Source organism: Micropterus salmoides, unplaced genomic scaffold, assembly GCF_014851395.1.
Source record: "Micropterus salmoides isolate LMB-PRFRI ecotype aquatic unplaced genomic scaffold, ASM1485139v1 Ms_hic_scaffold_7, whole genome shotgun sequence".
Lineage (NCBI taxonomy): Eukaryota > Metazoa > Chordata > Actinopteri > Centrarchiformes > Centrarchidae > Micropterus > Micropterus salmoides.
The window spans coordinates 1,814,739-1,836,482 of NW_024044459.1; the positions used below are offsets into that span (position 1 = coordinate 1,814,739).

The window sequence follows — 21,744 nt, forward strand, 5'->3', positions numbered from 1 at the left end:
TAGGCTAGAGTCGAAGATAGCTGCAAACCCACCTCCTCGGCCTGTGCCTCGAGGAATGTGAGTATTAATATGACTGGGGGGGTGGATTCATTAGGCTAACATATTCTCCATCACCCAGCCAGGTTTCAGTAAGACAAAATAAATCAATATCATATTCTGATATAGTTCATTTACTAGTACACCTTTAGAGGAGAGAGATCTGATGTTTAAGAGTCCACATTTAATTTCCTATTCGTTTGCACTATTGCTCTTGTGGTTTTAATTTTAGGTTTTTATGCACAGCTCCTCTTCTGTTTACCTTTGATTTAAATAATTTCGATGGTCGGGGACAGAGAAGTGTGTTAGACTGCGACTCTGCGTAGGGTTTTGGGTGGGTAACTGCTGAATTAGAAGGGCAGAGAAGTGTGTTAAACTGCGACTCTGCCTCCTGGTTTCAACTCTGGGTTGTCATGGATTTGGTCCACTAATAAACTTGGCCAGATTTCTAGAAATGAGAGCTGCTCCTTCCCAAGTGGGATGGATGCCGTCTCTCTGAATCAGACCAGATCTTCCCCAGAAAGTCTGCCAATGATCTACAAAGCCCACATCGTTTGCTGGACACACCTTGACAACCAGCGGCGGAATGACGACATGCGGCTATACATAATAATAATAATAATAATAATCCTTATTTGTAGAGCACTTTTCAAAAACAAGTTACAAAGTGCTGTCACCACTGGTCAGATTTGGCAGCAGTCCAGTGAAAACTACAGTGTCCGACATTGTTTTGCATATGTACACACCGACTCAACATTAATCTTAGTGACCTCTGATTGGCGTAACGGAGAGTCATTACCGCCGACGTTTCTTCATGGAATTGACAGAAAAGTGCAAGAATACTCAATATTCAATCTAAATCTCTCAAATGTCTTTTTAACCAGATATATATGATGTAATATCTTAAAGGAAACCTCTTTTACTTTGTTGTTAAGACAGAATTTGTCTACAATAAGCCACATTTTCGGCCAATTAATTTCTCCTTAAAGTGAAGTCCAGAAGAGTCTGCCTGGAGACAGAGTTATACCTTGTATGCAGTTCCTGATATATTTATTTGAACATTTATTTTTAGTAATGTCAATTTCTCCAAGGAATATACTACTATTAAATGGTTGGATCCTTGAGACCTCAATAGCCGAACCTCTAAGAAGTTGCAGCACACTCCTTGGCACAGCATCAAAAACCACTGCATATTCTTTTGGCGTAACTGCAGAGTGGACAAAATTACACAAATGTGTAAAAAGGAAGTTACAAATGTCATGTGACCTGCAAATTGACAGGAAGCAATTCGCAAATGTGTAACAACAGTTTTGTGTGTAGAAATGGATCCACAAATGCGTAAATCACACTTTGTATGTGAAATAAAAATATCTTTGTACAGATTAAATTGTGTGTATTTGCAAATCACACTGTATTTTTGTGGATGTGATTTTACACAACACAAATGTAAAAATACATGTTTTAGGTTGTGTGATATTTGTGTATATGTTTATTTACAGATCTCCGCAGTACACATTGAACAAATTTCCACAAATGTGTAAAAGGGAACTTACAAATGTAACGTGACCCACAAATTCACTGGAAGTAATCTGCAAATGTGTAAAAACAGTTTTGTTTGTAGAAATGGATCCACAAATGCGTAAATCACACTTTGTATGTGAAATAAAAAGATCTTTGTACAGATTTAATTGTGTGTATTTGCAAATCGTGTGATATTTGTGTTTATATTTTTTTTTTTACAGATCTCTGCAGTACACATTGGACATAATTACACAAATGTGTAGAAAGGAAGTTACAAATGTAACATGACCCACAAATTCACACAAAGTAATCTGCAAATGTGTAACAACAGTTTTGTGTGTACACATCACCCTGTATTTCTGTGGATATGATTTTACACATCACAAATGTAAAAATACACATTTGCAGATAGTGAAATATTTGAGCATCATTGTACACATTTGTAGATTGTCTTCTGTGGGTTACAAATATTAAAGTCCAATTAAATCTTCCATACAAGTGGGAGATCGTCCATCTGGTGACCTGGTGCAGCCAGAACAGACTGGAGCTCAACGCTCTGAAGACTGTGGAGATGGTTGTGGACTTCAGAAAGAGCACACCCCCACCCTCCCCCATCATCCTGTGTGACTCCCCAGTCACCACTGTGGACTCCTTCCGCTTCCTGGGCACCATCATCTCCCAGGACCTCAAGTGGGAACTGAACATCACCTCCATCATCAAGAAGGCCCAGCAGAGGATGTACTTCCTGCGGCAGCTGAAGAAGTTCAGCCTACCAAAGACAATGATGGTGCACTTCTACACCGCCATCATTGAGTCCATCCTCACCTCCTCCATCACCATCTGGTACGCTGCTGCCACTGCCAGGGACAAGGGCAGGCTGCAGCGCATCACTCGCTCTGCAGAGAAGGTGATTGGCTGCAATCTTCCTTCTCTTCTGGACCTGTACGCCTCCAGGACTCTGAGGCGAGCAGGAAAGATTGCAGCTGACTCCTCCCACCCTGGATACAAACTGTTTCAGACTATCCCCTCTGGCAGGAGACTGCGGTCCATCAGGACCAAAACCTCTCACCACAAAAACAGTTTCATCCCATCTGCAACTAGCCTCATTAACAAGGCCCGGGTCCCCCACTGACACTCCCCCCTTGCAAACGATACACATGTCTCTGCACATGTAAATACTGTTTCATCTCGTGTCGGGCTCAGACCTGGCATGTCGCACATATTTGTTGTTGATTTTTAACCTGGTTGTTGTATATTTCAGTCAGTTTATGTATTTATATGTACACAATATTCTCTTCCGTTGCGTTACTTCTGCACGGCACAGACCCAGAATAATGCACATGTATATATCTGCAACGTTGTTCTATTCCATATTTATATATTTCTACATTTATTTATGTTGACTGTATGTTTGTCTACTTGTAGCACCTTATCACCACAGCAAATTCCTCGTATGTGTAAAACACTACTTGGCAATAAAGCTTCTTCTGATTCTCTGATTCTACATCAGAATGCTGTTTGTGGATTTCAACTCAGCATTCAACACAATCACCCCCATGAAACTTATCAGCAAACTCAGCATTCTGGGCCTTACCACATTCTGCAACTGGATACTGGACATTCTTACAAACAGACCCCAGACAGGATTGGCAGTCACACCACCTCCACTCTAGTGCTCAACACCGGAGCCCCCCAGGACTATGTGCTCAGCATCTTCCTGTTCACACTGTACATCCTTGACTGCATCCCCCGACATGGAGAGAACTCTGTGGTGAAGTTTGTGGACGACACCACCATGTTGCACAGTGGTGCACTATTTCTCAACTTCAGCAAAACAAAGGAGCTGATTGTTGATTTTTGGAAAAAGGAGATAATGACACACACTTGTGTCTACATCAGTGGTGCTGAGGTGGAGCAGGTGAACAATTATAGGTTCCTGAGAATCAGCATCACATGACATGGTCATCTCGCATCTCCATGCTGGTAAAGAAAGCTCTTAAGAACTTAAGTAGGCTAACTTCCCTTGCCAAATTCTTTACAAACTTTTACAGAGGAGCAATAGAAAACATCCTGCCTGGAAACATCACCAACTGGCATGGAATGTGCACGGCCCCGGACAGTAAGGCTTTGCAGCGTGTGATTAAAACACACTGCAAATTATCAGAAGATAATTGGTACCCATCTCCCGAGCATCAATGATATCGGTGAGGTGAGGTGCCTACACAGAGCCCAAAGGAACTACCATTCTACAAGTGTTTTTTAAGTACTGAATATTGTTTGCTATGTAGCAGAAGGGAGTTATAAACCATATTTAATTTTACAACCCTGTAGTAATGTGACCATTAAACCTACCTTGTACCTTGTACCTTTAAGATGGTACAAGGCAAAACTGCCAACACAAAATAAATGGTTCAAAATTGTGAATACAATTCAATAATAATATTAACCTAAATTTATGTAGCGCCTTTCATGAAACCCAAGGACACTTTACAGGACTGACTATACACGGCACAACAACAGACATTTTCAGATAAAATGCTTAGTAACAGCGCTATGGGAGTTTCCAGGCTCTGGTGAACAGATGGTGTTTTTTAAAACATGCCCAGGGATGAAGCAATGATATACTTTTCTTGAGCGCATCCTGTGTACAAACAATTAACAATTAATAGTTACATGTGAAAGACAAGATAAGAGAACAAACCACTGAATTTATCAAATGAATACATAAGTGTTGTGCAATTTAGATGTTCTTTTTCTTTGCTAAAATTAACATAATTATTAAAGTGAAACAATCTTTACAATATGGTAGTACTATTGTATCACTTTTTAAACATTACATATGTTCATCAAATGAAAGTTTTTCAACTCACTTCACTTCCATCATTGAAAATCCTTAAGGCATGTACTACCCTTAATAGTAGGCTAGTTAGTATTAGACATATTTAAATGTATAATGTCTGACATTTGTAGCCATGTGATGATCACCTGCTGCATTGTCCAGCCAACCCTCCATCTTATTTACTGCAACAACACTGGCAGACAGGGAGGGAGGGATGGTTTTCCAGGAAATGATATACATTCATACACATATATTATAAAGACTGTAAAGATGGATAGTAGATCACTAACAATAAATGGCTGCAGACAGCACATCTGTCAGACTTGGAAAGGGGAAGAGAAAACATCCACTGTGTTTTTTCTCATGAGTGCCTCCTCTCTTTCACCCTCTCTGCACTCTTATTTTTTCCACTTTCAAATTGTCTTTTTTAGCATGTCAAAAGTTCCAGTTCTGCAGCATGATCAGCCAGTCCTCCATGGTAAAAAGTACCTCTTCATCTGTCCTTGTCAAAGAAACTGAGAACATGCACACTGCATCTTTCAATGGACATTTGAATTTTCAGAAGGCCTTTCAAGCTCTGCTTTTTTAAACTCTCTCTTTCACCAACATCTGATGTTTTATTTTTATCCCCAAGTAGGACACTGTATTATTATGAAAGCCATATTGAGGTTTCAGCCAGATTGTTTACAGGTAGGAAACACTGGCATCTGTTCTTCTTGCCTGAGGCACGTTGAAAAATAGCACAGAGTTGGAGTGGCCTGCTTGTTGGGGCAGAAAGCTGACCTAAAAGCACACAGCAGAGATTTAGCATGGCTAATAAAGCATTTTTACAGGGCTGTCCTGACAGTGAAGTCAGCTGCCTGAGTGAGGCTGTAAGTCAAGTAGCATATGTTAACAATCCTAATAGGTTTAGCAGTCTAATAGGGAGCAGACAGCAAGAATGTTAACAGGTTCATCAGAATCAGGCAGCAGGTATTCGCGGGGGGGTTGTCATGTGGACAAGCAAGAGAGAGAGTGTGAGAGTACCAGGTGATTTCTTTATTGTGTTTTGCACTGATGTATGAGTGTTTCCTTTAAATATTGACTTTAACGATTAGAGAGGCTGCTGTCATTTTAAACATTTCCAAATGTCGTGGGACATTTAAGCAGCAAGACTAAAAGCTGTAGTTATAAACTGCACAGAGAAAACTCTCCACAGAAAAAATAATTAAACTTTTAGCTTCTGATTGATCAGGAGGATGGCTGCTTTACTCTAACTCATAACCCAACTCTTATATGAACACTTTTGGATGTTTATACGAACACAGAACCATAATTAATAATAACTGATTAGATCCTCACTGATTCTGTTGGAGTACGGATATTTAAATGATCTATGAAGTTATGCTGCTGTGCCTCGCGCATAAACGTGCACAGCATTGCTCTTCATGGCCAGATTCTTCACCCTTTGTGAGAGGATGTGAGAACTGAGACAAATGACAGAGAAAGTGTTTGGACGAGCTTATATACGTATATGCAGGTGATTGGATTAGGAAGGCACGAGGAAGAGGAATTGAATGAAATGCAGGTGGTTGAATTAGTGAGAGAGAGGTGTGGTCCTGTTTCTGAACTTTAGTTATATAACTTAATTTCACTAACAAAGACCGCGCCAACGTGAGGTATAAAAAGGTAGTTTATTTGGATAATGAGGAGTATTTATGAGGGAGGGATAGAGGGGAAAGGGATGAATGGGTCGAGAACGGAGGAATGAAGATGGCTGTTTAGGGTTTGGTTGCCAGGCTCATCTTGAGCTTGCTTATCAACCCCCAAAATTAGTTACTAGACTTAATGGAGATGGGCTCTTTGAACGTTGCTGAGGTTGTTGTGGACGTAGCTAAGGTAGGCATGGGAAGACCAACGGCACGGATGATGAATTGGTGTTGGGTGGGGATTAATGTCTGTCTGCGGATGAACTTCATGTCGAGTGGGTGGGAGCGAGCTTGGTTTTCGATGTCAACGGCGGTGTGGTTGTCTGTGTGTACCAGAATGACTTTTGGACCACTCATGCCCCCAAAGAATGGCAGCGATGATTATTATGGTTTGTAAAGGGCGGAGGAGGAGGAGAGTAAGAACAGTTCTGGTGCCCACTTAGCGGTGAACCATCTGCCTCCATAGTAGCCGCTGAAGCCAGTAGAGGGGGCTGCATTAGTGTGTAAGTTGATGTCTTTGGGTCGCATTATGTGGTCGATGTAAGAGAAAGAGATGGGGGCTGGTGAATGGACATGACATGATGGAAAGAACAGGAGCAAATGGAGTGGGTCTATGACATGAAACGCTGTGGCTTGTTGTGGCTGTGGCGAAATGGGCGGCTGGTGGGGGGAGCCGAAGGAGCTATGTTAGCTGTAGCTAAAGGAAGGGAAGAAGTAATGATGCTGGTATGGAGGGATATTTGTGCAGGGGTAGGGTGTGCAGCCTGCTGAGACATGGATGGGCGAAAAGGTGAAACAAACTGGAAAAAATCAGACCCAAGGGAATCAGGCACAGGGGGTGACACGACCTCACCCTCTTTGAGGGCTGAAGCTGTAGTTGGCGGTTGGCGGAATGCAGAAGTGAGTGGACTGTCTGGAGTGTGTGGCCGGTCGCAAGTCCAGCGTCTAGAAGAGCGAACTTCTCCCAAAAGCCGGCGGTGGCAGCTGTGGCCTGTGTGTGTGTTTTCGGTGGAGTCAGACTAGAGCTGCTGGATGGGGAATAGTGGACGATGCGGTGCTGAGGAACTTGGTGACGAAGCGCAGTCATAGTGAATGAGTGGCTGGCCGCGTTGGAGTGGATGTAACTATGGGCAGAGGAAATTCAGAGACCACGGACTAATCGTCGTACAGATAGTGATCGGAGGGGCTGAGAACCAGCTCGTGATCCATGTTAAGGTGAGCAATAAGTACTTTTGAGTAACTTGAGAGTGTGCGTCTGAGTCTAAATGGACGGTCGTGAGAACTGAGACAAACGAGACTGAAAGGAGTTGGACGAGCTTATATGCAGGTGGATTAAGAAGGCATGGGTGGAGGAATTGAATGAAGCACAGGTGGTTGAATTACTGAGGGAGAGAGAGAGGCGTGGTCCTGTTCCTGAACTTAAGTTAAATAACTTCATAAAACCAACACACATACTTATCATCCAAACTGTACACTGTACTTTTTATAAATATAATTAAGTAAAAAATTAAGGGCGCATTCTACAGTGTTCAGTCATCTGGAAGTACTGATTAGACAATTAATCTGAAGATTTACTTGAAGTTTTGTTTGATGATTGCTTTCAGAACCAACACATCCACAGAGGACGCCATCTCCACTGACCTCCACTCAGCCCTCACACACCTTGAGAAAAACAACACCTACATCAGAATGCTGTTTGAGGAGTTCAAACACAATTCAACACGATCTCCCCATGAAACTTATCAGCAAACTCAGCACTCTGGGTTTAAATACAACACTCTGCAACTGGATACTGGACTTCCTCACAAACAGGCCCCAGTCAGCTCGGATCAATGTCAGCAAAACTAAGGAGCTGATCGTTGATTTTAGGAAGAAGGAGATAAAGACACACACTCCTGTCTACATCAGTGGAGCTGAGGTGGAGCAGGTGAACAGTTTCAGGTTCCTGGGAATCAGCATCACAGAGAACCTGACATGGTCGTCTCACATCTCCACGCTGGTGAAGAAAGCTCAGAAACGACTGGATTTCTTGAGAAAGCTTAAGAAGGCCAAATTCCCACGCCAAGTTCCTGTAGAAAGCATCCTGACTGGAAACATCACTAACATGGGATGTGCACGGCCCAGGACCAGAGGGCTCTGCAGCGGGTGATTCAAACTGCTCAGAAGATCATTGGTACCCATCTCCTGAACATCAGTCATATCGGTGAGGTGAGGTGCCTACGCAGAGCCCAAAGGATACTAAAGGACAGCACCCACCCAGCCACAGCCTGTTCACCCTGCTGCATTCTGGGAAGAGATATAGAAGTCTCTTCTGCCACACCACCAGACTACGGAGCAGCTTTTTCCCCCAAGCTATCAGACTCTAAAACTCAAATTCATCCTCAGCACTGCTCCAGTGATTATACTTTATTTCTGTTTACCATTTTTTATAATTGATTCTGTGTTAATGTATATTGTCTGCTATGTAGCAGAAGGGAGTTACAAAACTCAATTTCACTATATAACTTGTTATATTGTGACAATAAACCTACCTACCAATGTAGGAAAACTCCAAACTATGTTTGGCCAAGTGGAGACCTAAGTGACTAAGTGAAACTTAGAATAATGTATTGATAAATTCAGGTAATGATCCTTTGCAATGATCATAAATATCTCTATTTTCATTAGATTGGACATGTTGGGCAGATGTAATACAACAATGTTTTAAAGACTGATATCAAGGTTGAGTTGGGGTACCTTTAGTGCACCAGCATCTGCAGCAGATCCAGGGTCCACTCCAGTGATGTAGATCCCCAGTCCATACTCAGCACCACCCCTGATCATTAGGCCCAGAGAGCGACCATTGTCCATGTTCAGTTTTACCTGTTGGGGAGACATGACATTCAGATCCCTCTGTGTTGTCAATAAATCAAACCATTCTGTGTAAATGGTACAACATGAGGCTTGATGTTAGGCGCTCATAGAAGTCATATAGGGTGTCAAGTGGGAGAAAAGCAGCAGGATGTATCAATGCAGAATTAATTCAGTTTGATGTCATTCTTTATGGTCAGAACGTGACAAACACTTGTTGCCAAACAGTGGATCACTTCACAAATCTGACATTAGAACATTCAAAACTATTATGATAACATGTTTTTTCAAAAAATATGATTAGTAAATCTTTTTTTCAGTCCCTTTTCTTCAACAAAATAAATATCTTAATAGAAAAATTAAGAGCTAATTCATTCATGATTCAAATTAATTAAATTATTGACGATAAATTAAACATTCGTTTTATTGTTATTGAGGAAAATTATGTTGCAATAATTATCATTATTGTTTTATTGCCCAGCCCTACTCACAACTGCTCTCTGATCCAACTCGAACAATGTTTGATCCTTGCATTGGTTTGATTCGTGAACCAAATCTTCAAGGCTTGATTCTACTGGGCTGCTACGCAGCTGCCGAAGCTGATCACAGCCATTCTAGACAACGCATGGGATTCCATCAGATGCGGCGAAGCGTGGCAGAAGCGGATCTCCACTATGCTCCATGGAGAATATGCAGCGAGTTGATTTTTGACTGCACAGAGTAGTAGTAGTAGTACTTAACCAGGGTAGAAGACAAAAATCAGGCAGGCAAATGCACTGCTTCTGAAATGCTCCCTGTGGTATATGAAGCCATCCAGTCAGAATTGACACAGCTGTGCCCTGTGGATTAGCCATGAATCCGCCTCTAAAGCGACTCTAGTCTGCCTCAGTAGACCATTGATCCCACGAGAAGAGTGGACTTTGGGATATTGTCTAATTGTTGATGTAATTATCATGAAGACCAGAGTAAATTGGAATCAACTTCTATTGGACTGATATACTGTAGTTTTCCTGATCCAGTTCATGGGTGGAGCACTGTATGAGAAATGCTGAACCATATTTATATAAACTAATTTTAAGGCCTAATCGCTCCACAGCTGAGTTCTTAAACATTTCTAACCCAAAATGAATACTTTCACTGTCACCCTGTAGAAACCATGTTCATTAAAATACTTTGTGTTCCATACCGACAGAACACAAGACTGTAAAAAGAGACGAGGGTCTATGTTTACATCAATAATGTTTGGTGCTCAAACGTAGTCAAAGTTGATGGACAACATTACCCAGATGTCAAGTTTAACAACACTATCTGCTAGAAAGTTCACCAGTGTTTTTGTTGCTGCTGTTTGCCATTCCACCAGGCGCTAATTAATAACATTTCCCTTCTTCTCCTGCCCAATTACTCCCACCTAATTAAAAGGGTGAAACGTGTGGACAGATGAATTTACAGCAGCTCTACAGGACTTTTTTTGAGTGCACAGACTGGCACATGTTTAGAGCTGCTGCCATCCAGGAGAACCACATCAATCTGACATGGTCCTGACACGGTCATCTCACATCTCCATACTGGAAAAAATAAAATAAAATAAATACTGTAGAAAATACTGTATTTTTTAAGGAAACTTCAGATGGCAAAATGTCTTACCTTTTACAGAGGAGCAATAGCAAGTATCCTGACTGTAAACATTAGAAACTGGCATGGCATGTGAACAGCCCAGGACCTGAGGGCTCTACAGCGGGTGATTCACTAGCAAGGACCACACCACAACAATATGTAATTTAGAGGTTCATGCAAATGTGGAATGTATAGATTATAGAGGACGGATTAATGCATATAGAGGGGAAGGGTGACGGTAGGAGATTGTTGTCTGATGGTCCAGGAGGCTGTACAGACAAACACATTCTCACTCCCGACTCGTCACATATTGACGCTTGGTCAAGGTCCTTTGGCATCGCTTTTTAACGCCCTGGGTACTCCTTAAATGTAATTTATAAACGTTTATGGCTCTGAGATAGCAATGCTTAGCAACAACAAATATGCAAAATTCAGTAATATAACAACAATAATTATAAAACATCCGGTTAGACTTTCAAAATAACGCTAGCGTTTCGAAACATTGGCATTTTGAAACGGCACATTATTAAAGCTGTGAAACGTGTCAATTTAGCTAGGTTAAGGCACAAAAAGTACTTACTACTTGGTTAAGGGTAGGAAAAGATCATGGTTTGGGTTCAAATAACTACGTACATCAGTTAACACGTAAGTTAACTAACTATCACTTGAAACTTACGCAATTGACAGAACTTAAATTAAAAATATTTATGGTGACTTTTTGTTTCACACAGGACACAAACACCGGTCTACTGGGTCAAAGACGGGGTTCTGGCCCTTTATCCACCCCAACCACCTCCTTATGCAGTCCTTTGTCGTCAAAAACTGACGCTACAGGGCTTGCCCCGCTGTGTTGAACTATGACACTATAGGGATCCCCATGCGTCTATATGTAGGATGAGAGTGGGAGTGAGAACGGGTTGGTTCTTGTAGAGTTTTCGGATTTCAGTGGTGATGCACAGAGAACGACCTATGGCTCAACGTCAGCAAACCTAAGGAGCTGATCGTTTAGGAAGAAGGACATAAAGTTACACACTCCTGTCTACATCAGCGGTGCTGAGGTGGAGCAGGTGAACAGTTTCAGGTTCCTGGGAATCAGCATCACAGAGAACCTGACACAGTCATCTCACATCTCATATGCTGGTGAAGAAAGCGCAGAAACGACTGTATTTCTTTCAAATTCCCACGCCAAGTTCTTGGCAGCTTTTACAGGGGAGCAATAGAAAGCATCCTGACTGGAAACATCACTAACACGGGATGTGCACGGATGAGCAGCTTTTTCCCCCAAGCTATCAGACTCTAAAACTCTAAATTTATCTCATTTTTGACGGCCTAAAAGTTATAGAAAACTTTGAACACACGTCAAGGGGTCAACAACCAACAGGATTGGATTTAATTGGTACATTTGCCGATTTACACACTTTAATGAACCCCTCCTCGAGAATTAGTCTGTGTGACAAATTTTTGCTGTACAGTCTTATCCCATCAATGATACACGTGCTACAAATGGTGAGTTTTGGTCGACCGGGGGTGCCTCTGGTATGGAGTGGAATATCAATTATTCACTACAAAACAGGAAGTTGTTAAGTGTACATGTTCACATCTGTACCAAACTTTATGTGATTGGTCCCGCCCCCAACACATCTACATGCCAAAATTCAGTTATAGTCGTAGCGCCACCTACTGGCAACAGGCAGTAAGCCCGGTGTGACACTCATTATGCGATTAACAATTAGTTTCACACATGATGTACTGGGACATAATGTATCATTACTGGGTGCTCCTTTGCACCACATAGAAGACACAGGAAGTGACATTTAAGTATTTCGTGCAGTGTCCAAATTCAGAGCAACACTATCTGATGCGTTTCACATGCGAGGGCCCGTCCAACACTGATTGCTGATTTAATATTTAACTGAATTAGTCTGTTGCATTTGATTCTTTAACCTGTAGGTGGCGCTAAAGGATTTGAAATTGCTGATGGAGCAGTACTTTGCAGCAGCATTGGTAGCAGTCACAGCTAACAGCTGACAGCTCTCTGTTTTTTACTTTAGTGAATTCTAGTTGTGCTTCACATCTTCTGGTATTATTCCTAGTAAGAAACAAGATGGTTCTAATGGTAGTTCTATATGTTAACATTTTTAATTTCATTTAGTATGTTTTGCCAATATTCTGCTAATTTTGGGCAGTCGCAAAATATGTGTGTGATCACATCCCTGCCATCGCTGATTCAATATGTTTCCAGATTTTGATGCAATGAAAACAAATGGTGTGAAATGTTTTTTCCCTGATTCAAATGCCCTCCAAGTAGGGCTATAGTGTTGTTTTATGTCCCTCTCTACATAATAGTCTCCACTTTTTGTCTGAAACGATGGAATTCATCTCTAGTTTTTCTTTGATGTCCAGACTGTTATCCATCAGTTCTTCTTGTAGGATTATGTTATTATGCTATTTGTGGTATAATATTTTTAACAGCACCTTTAATTATTAAAATTAGGAAGTATTCTATTGGATGGAGAGGTACAGTTTGCCCCATTCTTTGTTTCTGGTTTTATATGTATTTTTCATATCTCTTAATAGAAATTACACACTAATTTAAACATGCAGTAGTGAACCTCTGTGATAATGCATCTTTGGGGGAAAAAGTATTGAAATTGTAAGAAAACTTAATTTGGCTAATTGGAAATCAGTCCAGCTTGGATTCAACAAGTGGTCATCATGACTCACCACACTTTCCTTCACAAGTGACAACACCGGCCTTCTTCTTGTAGGCAAGAACCAAAGATTTATTACCACCGGTTAACCACACAAACTGCAATAGAATAGTGTAACAATACAAATATAGGCATAATCCATAATATAGTAGGCTATATTTATCAAAGTATTATGATCTAGATTGATGTATTAGCCTACTGTAGATTGGCTACAACCACACAAACTGCAATATACTGTAGGCCTACAGTGCAACAGTAAGAGGCATAATCGATAATATAGTATTTCTATTATGATCTAGAAAGATGTACACACTTTCATTCACAGGTGGTAACACTGGCCTTCTTCTAGGCAAGGACTAAAGATAGATAGATGTAGGCTATTACTGTAGATGTAACCACACAAACTGCAATATACAGTGCCTTGCGAAAGTATTCGGCCCCCTTGAACTTTTCAACCTTTTGCCACATTTCAGGATTCAAACATAAAGATATAAAACTGTAATTTTTTGTGAAGAATCAACAACAAGTGGGACACAATTATGAAGTGGAACAAAATTTATTGGATATTTCAAACCTTTTTAACAAATAAAAAACTGAAAAATTGGGAGTGCAAAATTATTTAGCCCCCTTAAGTTAATACTTTGTAGCGCCACCTTTTGCTGCGACAATTAAATTATCTAAGGTCACTATACTTTGGAACCATAGACTGTATAAAAACTTGAAACTGACCCTTTTAATGTGTACAGTCACAATTTGTGTGACAAGGAATAAAAAGGGTCCTTCCAGCCTGGCAGCGACCAGTCGTCCGTGTGTCAGCGACCACAATCTTTAGAGCCCCTAGTAGTATCAACCAGTGGTCTATGTGGCAGCGACCAATGGTCGGTGTGGCAGCCAATATTATATAGCTGCAGTACCGAAGGCTGTACCGCAGTTCTACGACTGTAGTTCTTTTGCAACAGCGCCATCTAGTGGAGTGGTGGTGGTAATGCACAGCTACACATAGGAGATTAACCCTGTCTGCTAGCACGTTGGCTGTGAGGACAATGTGCGCAGCTGTAGGGTTAACCGGTTGACATGCATATAATCAATAACTTAGGTTTAGGCACACACTTGGTGATAGTTGTGGTAAGGGTAATTTGCTTCGGGGGGCTGTCAAGAGTAACATGGCACCTAGCCATGCACAGCCACATGGGTCCTAGACGTGCAGTTCCGGTCCTCTTGGATTGCGGTCCTGAAACTGCAGCCTCAGGTAAAGCCTGAGTTCTTTGTTTCTGTTTCTGTGCACACACACAGGAAGTGTGTCAAAAGGACCATTACATATCGAAACATCAAACAAGCGTGTATACCTAAACTATCCGGTACCCTTGCAAGCCATCTTAACAGTTATACCCCAAACTGCACAGTTGATGACTTGGTTAATCACTACAACCTGGCTCTGTCAAGTAGTCTGGACTCTCATTCTCTTGTCCTGCTGCCTGGTTCACTGCTGAACTCATGAAGGCCACAGGGCGGAGGCTGGAGAGGTACTATAAAAAATCTAACTATTACTCTACACTCATTGGCAACCAACACATCAACCTAAACAGCTTTTTTCCACTATCAACCGCCTCTGCCCACCATCCACCAGCAACTGCAGCTTTCCAGCTCCTCCCACCCAACAACACTACCGCTGCTGGATGCAAACTCTTCACATGTCTTCACACCGAAGGACTGCCTCTCCTCTTTCTCCCCGCTCAAAACAGCTCAAGTTCTTGAGCTAGTGTCAAAAGCAAAGGCCTTGACCAGCACACAGGATCGAATGCCGACTTCCAACGCTGGGTCCCACATTGGTCAACATCATCAACACCTTGCTGTCTTCTGGGGTGGTCCCCACCAGCTTTAAAACTGCTAGCTTATTTAGAAAGATTATTTTTTTCTTATTTATTTTATACATCTACCACAGCTGCCTGAACCTTTCTTTTTTACCACCACCACCACCATACACATACACACACACATTGTTCTTACCGTCCTCTCCTCCATGCTGTGCCCTTTCCTCTGAATGGCCTCCTGGCTGTCAGGCGGTGGGGAGACGCTTTGGCCCTGAGGGTCCACCCAGCTGTACATGTGGTTGGTGATGTAGCCTCCAGGGATCCGACCCATAGAACACACTGACATGGCCAGCATCTTGCATCCCTTCAGCACCTGCATCAGGAGAGGAGGGTGAGGATGTGGAAGTGCTACAAATGGCAGACCTCATGAACCCACACAGCACTGTGGCCTGAGCATTATCATCACATAACCCCCAAACCCCAACAGAACCAATAAAAATATTATTTTATGGCTATTTTGAGAAATGTAGCTTTGTACACAAGGATGCATGCACAACACTGTTTACAGAGCTGTATGCACTGGCACTGCTTCAGGATGTTACTTTGCGTAACTCACCAGCACTAACACAAAGCGATTTCTTCATACACACCGGTGAACAAGGGTTGCAATTGGCTGTTTCCTGCGGGGTTACAGGACTGCTACTGGAGCATGGCCGTCACTAACAGCATAAATAGAATGCACGCATTCTGCTTGCTGGCTAAATGATAACATTCTATATTCTATTTGTTACAGAATTGGAACATGCTAGACTCTAGGCACTGTGAAGATAGAGAAATGGCAGAGAAACAGCCAAAGAGGAAAAGGTCTGAAGAGTATGAACAGAGAAGAAAGTTATATGACCAGGCAAGGGCGAGGGTGTTTCAACGCTGGAGAAATTTCCAAGATTTTAAATTTGGCAGGGCTTCTGAGGGAGCACTGAAGGAAGGGTTGTGTTTCAAGTTCAAATATCAGCAATGTCTGTCCTCCCAGCCAGTCTGCACCTTTGTCTGGAGCCAGCTCCCACAACCTCTCCCTCCAAGCCCCGACCCCCCTCTGCTCATTCATTCCCTATTAGTTTGTTGTCCAATAAACCTCTTAAATTCACCATCGGCTCCAGTCTGCTCTTGGGTACTGTTTCAAAGCCTGACAGTTCCTGAGCCACCATTTTGAACCAGTGGTCCGCAAACCATCCACGTGGTCGTGTCCACTCCCGTCTCTCACCTTCGTTGATCCCAATACATTAGTATAAAGAAAGTTTAGGTTCTTTTTCTCTTCCATTTTTTAAATCTGTCTAATACAACAGAGACACATCATACACTTTTCTCAAACACCGGCAGCTGCTGTGCCATTCATCATAAACTTTGGCTTTGAAACTTCATACAACAAGGCCCAAACAAAGAAGCGCTGAACGCAAAATGGTTAGTAAACATGTTTAGCTCCGCATTGGCTGTCTACCGTTTGCAACAACCTACGGGAGGTTTACTCCGACTGTTGTTTGTTATGAAAAGATGAATGAGCATTTGTTTGCTTGTCAAAGTTGTCGTAGTCGATAAATGTAACCATTTACATCCCGTTGCCTGCCATCACTTTAATTATTAAATTTGGCTGCAAACAGGTTTATTGTTGATCATGTAACGTTAAAGTTTTATTTAGTTAACGTTACACTGGTTTGAGAGTCTGGGGATGTGTTGACTTACAGTAGTTTATAAGCTGTCATTAATTGCATTTCACATTACATGGTTGTGAAAAACAGGTGACAGAGAATCCCTTATAGCTATGCAGTGTTAGAAGCAGCCTGATTTGAATGTGGCAGGTGATAAAACATTCATTATAACCACGAAAGACTTAAGACTTGGACTCTAGCTCAAAGACTTGTGAGCATCTCTGCTGGATGGTCTCTGTAGACATTAGGGCCACCCTGTTTTTAGATTTTCTTTCTTATTCTGTGCAACTGTCTGCCATTGAGGTTTAATTTTCCCAGAAAGAAGAAGAAAATAATTTTGGATAACTTACAGAGGTAGAGCAGGTCGCCTACTAATCAGATGATCGGTGGTCCAATCCCCCTGCTTCTCCAGTCTGTTGAGCATACAAGATTCTGAACTCCAAATTGCTCCTGCAGGCTGTGCCATCAGTGTGTGAGCGTGTGTGAATGACAAATGATAGTTTTTTTCTAATGAGCAGTTGGCACCTTGCATGGCATCCACTGTCATCAGTGTGGGAAAAGGGTGAATGTGACTTGTAAATCACTTGGAAGGAGCTACATTTACATAGGCCCCATCCACACTACTGCGTTTTTGAATTAAAACGGAGACCTTTTGCTACGTCTGCACCTCCCGTCCAGACTAAAACGGCAAAAACATTGACCTAAAACGGAGAAGTTTGGAAACACTGCCGACCCGTTTTGCGTTTCGAAACTCCGGAGGGGTTTTAGTGAAGACAGGCAAAAATGGACAACTTTAGAAACGATGACGCGGACGCTCACGCTCGGCTCTCTGATTGGGTCTTATAAGTCATGCAAAGCAGACACACGGTGCTACTGTCAGAGTTTTTGAGTTGGTATTTTTATTAAAATATTCTGTACCGTGCAAATAATACTTCAGTCGATCTGCCTACACCTGTACTGTGCATGTCGCCGTTTACTTTGCAACTCTGTCTGTTTTCCGCCGCCACTGTCCCGTGTTACATTGAGTCACAGTCCCAGCTCGTTATTGGTCCATGCAAAAAGAAATCTGGTCTGATTCTTCGTCTGTATTTCTTTATTCTTTCGCCAGATCTCCTGTAACTACTGAATAGACCATCTGCTTCATGTTTACACCGGCACGCGCATGCCCAGTGTACCCGAACGGGCACCGGATGCCCGTTTTCAGTCGTTTTAATGTAGACGGGGATCACCTCTGATACACAGCTAAAACGCTGGTGTGGACAGAGATTGTATTCGTTTTAATTGTCCGTTTGTAAACTAAAACTGAGTAGTGTGGATGGGGCCATAGTCCTAGGGGACATTCCTCATGACACCTCCCTCACTTCCACAGCAGAGTTCTAATCGTGAGTCAAAAGGCTTTTAAAGAAAACATAAAAGAGGGGTGCAGCTAGCTCAGGTGGTGGAGCATGTGCCCCATGTACAAGGCTGAGTCCTTACTGCAGATTCCTGGGTTCAAATCCGGCCCACGGAGGAACCCGCTGAACGATACACAAAGTTTTCATTTTTTAAATATTATCTGGCAGCAATATTTAAAAGTCATACCAACATGCTGTTACTTCAGCGAGACTGCAGTAGGATGCCAAAGAACTAGCAGACTTGGGACCAGCTGACTACCTACTGTACCTCTTAACAGATCATGAATTCATAAAATAATAAATAAATAAATGAAAGGAGCACAATAAATGTATCCACAAGTAAAACAGTAAAACTAATGATTTTTCATGCATTATGATGCATTAAAACTACTCTGACAAGTACAATGTACGTAACTTGAATACATGTAACGGAGTAAATGTAACTTGTTACTACACACCTCTGCGTACACGTGCAAACTAAACAGCAGCTTGTCCAGATGTGACAAATGTGAGATGTGGTTGTAAGCTAGTAAAAGGATTGAGACAGACAGAAGAAACTTAATGCTGTCAGGAATTACATTTGCTATCAACATAAAGAGTAAATGGTTAAAAGGAACTTGTATGCAAAAATGTTCACTGTCAATTTATATAATTTGTTTCCCTACAAAATGTTGTTCATGGCAACTAAACTGCGGTCATGTTAAGGTAACTTAAAGTAAATACTTGATGTTAGGGAAAGATGGCGGTCTTAAAAAGTCTGTCTGACTTCAAGCGCAAGGCAAGATGCATTGACTTTTTAAATATTCCAAATAGTATGTTTCATGATCTTTCCATAACCTTAAAGTTGCACTAATCAGTATTTTTATTTGTGTGTAATGTGAAATGTGTTGCTTGTAGTGAGAAACCCACCAAGAATTATTACCTGACTCTGAGGTTTTTGTTATCTCTTATGCAGTGTTTAGCATCTTGCAGCCTGCAACTTTACTGCATTCCAGCAGTTGCTAGCTCAGTGAAAAAGCTCTGATCATCCCACTGTACACAACATGGACCTCAGTCCTTCCACCCACTTTTACCTCCTCTCTGTGACTTCTATGCAGTATAATAAAGTTACACTTCTCTGTAAAAGATGTTGGCAGCAAACTTCATCTCAACAGCATTACCTTTCCTCCTAAAGTTATTTAGCAAAGCAAATTAGATGTTTGTAAATCTATTTTATAGAAGCCAGAGTCATGTTACATTCACTTTGCTGATTATTTTTTTGCTAACTTTCTTCTTTCTCTGTCATTATCATTACTTCTCATTCAGTCCTCATGTCAGCTTGCCCTTCACATAAAGAGGTCTCAGGTTTAACCCCAATCTTGACCCTGCCCTGCTGAAGTGTCCTTGAGTAAAACAGTCACTGTCAGTCTGCTGGATGTCCGGCAGAAACAGTGGTGACTGTTTGTGTAGCTATGTATTTGTTTGCTAACACACAAAAACTTTGTAAGGTGATAATATGTCAAATGTGGTGTTTACAGCTCTTTCTGCTGACCCCAAATAACTATGTACTGCTGCTTTAAATAAGACAGTCTAAATCTTAGCTAAACTATACTAGTTAGCTACTCTGCTCATGTATTAAGATTATGAATATTGTCATGAATGGCTATACTGTAATTTTAAATTACTGCTTTAAGTTTAAGTTCAGTTCTTGTTACCTAGTTGGAAATGCAAATAAATAAATAAATAATATTATAAATATTATAATATATATAAGTAAATAGCAAATAATTGACTCACTATGTTCAAAACATTTAATCAAAATATTAAAGTTGCAAGCAGAGTTGTTTGTATTTGGTTTGACAACTCCTCTTTAAATAACAGTTAGACTAAAAAAGATAGACCTGCAGGCTCGCTGCAAATGACACTCGACTCTAATATAAAATAATAAAACAAAGACGGTTAGCTCCATGGTATAATACTGAAACTTGCAAATTAAAGCAAATATTGTGGAAAATTGAGAGGAATTGGCGTTCCACCAAACTGGAAAATTCTCATTTAATTTGGCAAGATAGTCTTAAAACTTACCTTAGAACCTTAGAAACAGCCGTAAAACCAGATATATGTTTAGACCAACTAACTTCAGTAATTTTTTCATCTAAACCATCAGCCTGCCTCTTAGACCCCATCCCGACTAGGCTGCTTAAAGACGTTTTACCCTTAGTCAGCACTTCTATGCTAGATATGATCAATCTATCTCTATCAACAGGCTATGTACCACAGTACTTTAAAGTAGCTGTAATTAAACCTCTTCTGAAAAAGCCCAAACTTGATCCGGATGTTTTAGCCAACTATAGACCTATATCTAACCTTCCATTTCTCTCTAAGGTTCTGGAGAAAGCAGTTGCTAAACAGCTGTGTGACTTTCTACAGAGCAATAGTTTATTTGAGGATTTTCAGTCAGGATTTAGAGCTCATCATAGCACAGAGACAGCACTGGTGAAAATTACTAACGACCTCCTTATTGCATCAGACTAAGGACTTGTCTCTGTACTGGTTTTACTAGCTCTTAGTGCTGCATTTGATACCATTGACCATCAGATCCTATTACAGAGACTGGAACATTTCATTGGCATTAAAGGAACCGCTCTAAGCTGGTTTAAGTCCTATTTATCAGATCGATTTCAGTTTGTACATGTTAATGATGAGTCCTCCATGCATGCCAAAGTTACTCATGGAGCTCCACAAGGATCTGTCCTCGGACCAATCCTCTTCACTTCTCACTAAATTTTTTTTTCAGGAACATGAAAAAACTGTTTTTCTCATAAACAAATGTTACAAAATAAATATAAACCCCGGTTATTACTCACATTTAGCGCCATAAGTGAAACACTATCTTTACACGGTCATCAGTGAACTTTAATATTTGAAATGGACATGCATGGATTGTTGTGAGCGAAGGTGGACATGCGTGTTTTTTAAATAACGGGCTCCAATGACTTGCGGGTGGTTCCGAGCGCCGAGTCTCTGTTTACATCCCCTTCAATTGATAAACTATTGACAGTAAGCCTACCCTACTGATTTCCTTTTGATCAATGACCACAACAAAGTGTCTGAAAAGGACCTTAAGAGGTGGATGCACAATTGGGCAAAGCAGATGATGTAGGCTACCTGCAGAGATTTGCATCCACTTCTTTCTCAGCATATATGAGCGTTACCAGCCGTGAGGTGCATGCAATTCTCGGAAGGCATGCATAATTGGCACAACATCAACACTGACGTGTGCGTTTGTCACTTCAGGTAAATCATTTAGCTTGTTGTAATCCTTAGCTGAAAACTCTGAACGTTTTTAATCCAACGCTATCATAATTTCTGTTTCCCCAAAATAATACACTGGACAAATTGCCACAAAAACTTACCTTTCAGCCTAACCACATCCGGAGGCTATTAAGATTCTTTGTTTAAATTAACAGCTGCAGTGCCTCTAAAAGGGGACCATGTAACTCTATTTTATAAACGTTACCTGTAGTCGCTGGTTAAAGGCAAACACTTCAGATGCTACCTGAGCTAAATAATAAGATGCCGATTTTAAAAATCATGC

The 21,744-nt window shown here is 41.3% G+C and overlaps 1 protein-coding gene across 1 annotated transcript in view; it reads right to left on the bottom strand.

Annotated features, from left to right (window-relative positions):
- The window catches only part of LOC119892387 (whirlin-like), a 185,607-nt gene that overhangs the window by 102,552 nt on the left and 61,311 nt on the right, over positions 1–21,744 (bottom strand). Inside the window, exon 3 of the mRNA XM_038704592.1 lies at positions 8,821–8,946. Within this exon, the coding sequence (XP_038560520.1) occupies positions 8,821–8,946 (126 nt within the window). The remainder of the gene's footprint in view (positions 1–8,820; positions 8,947–21,744) is intronic.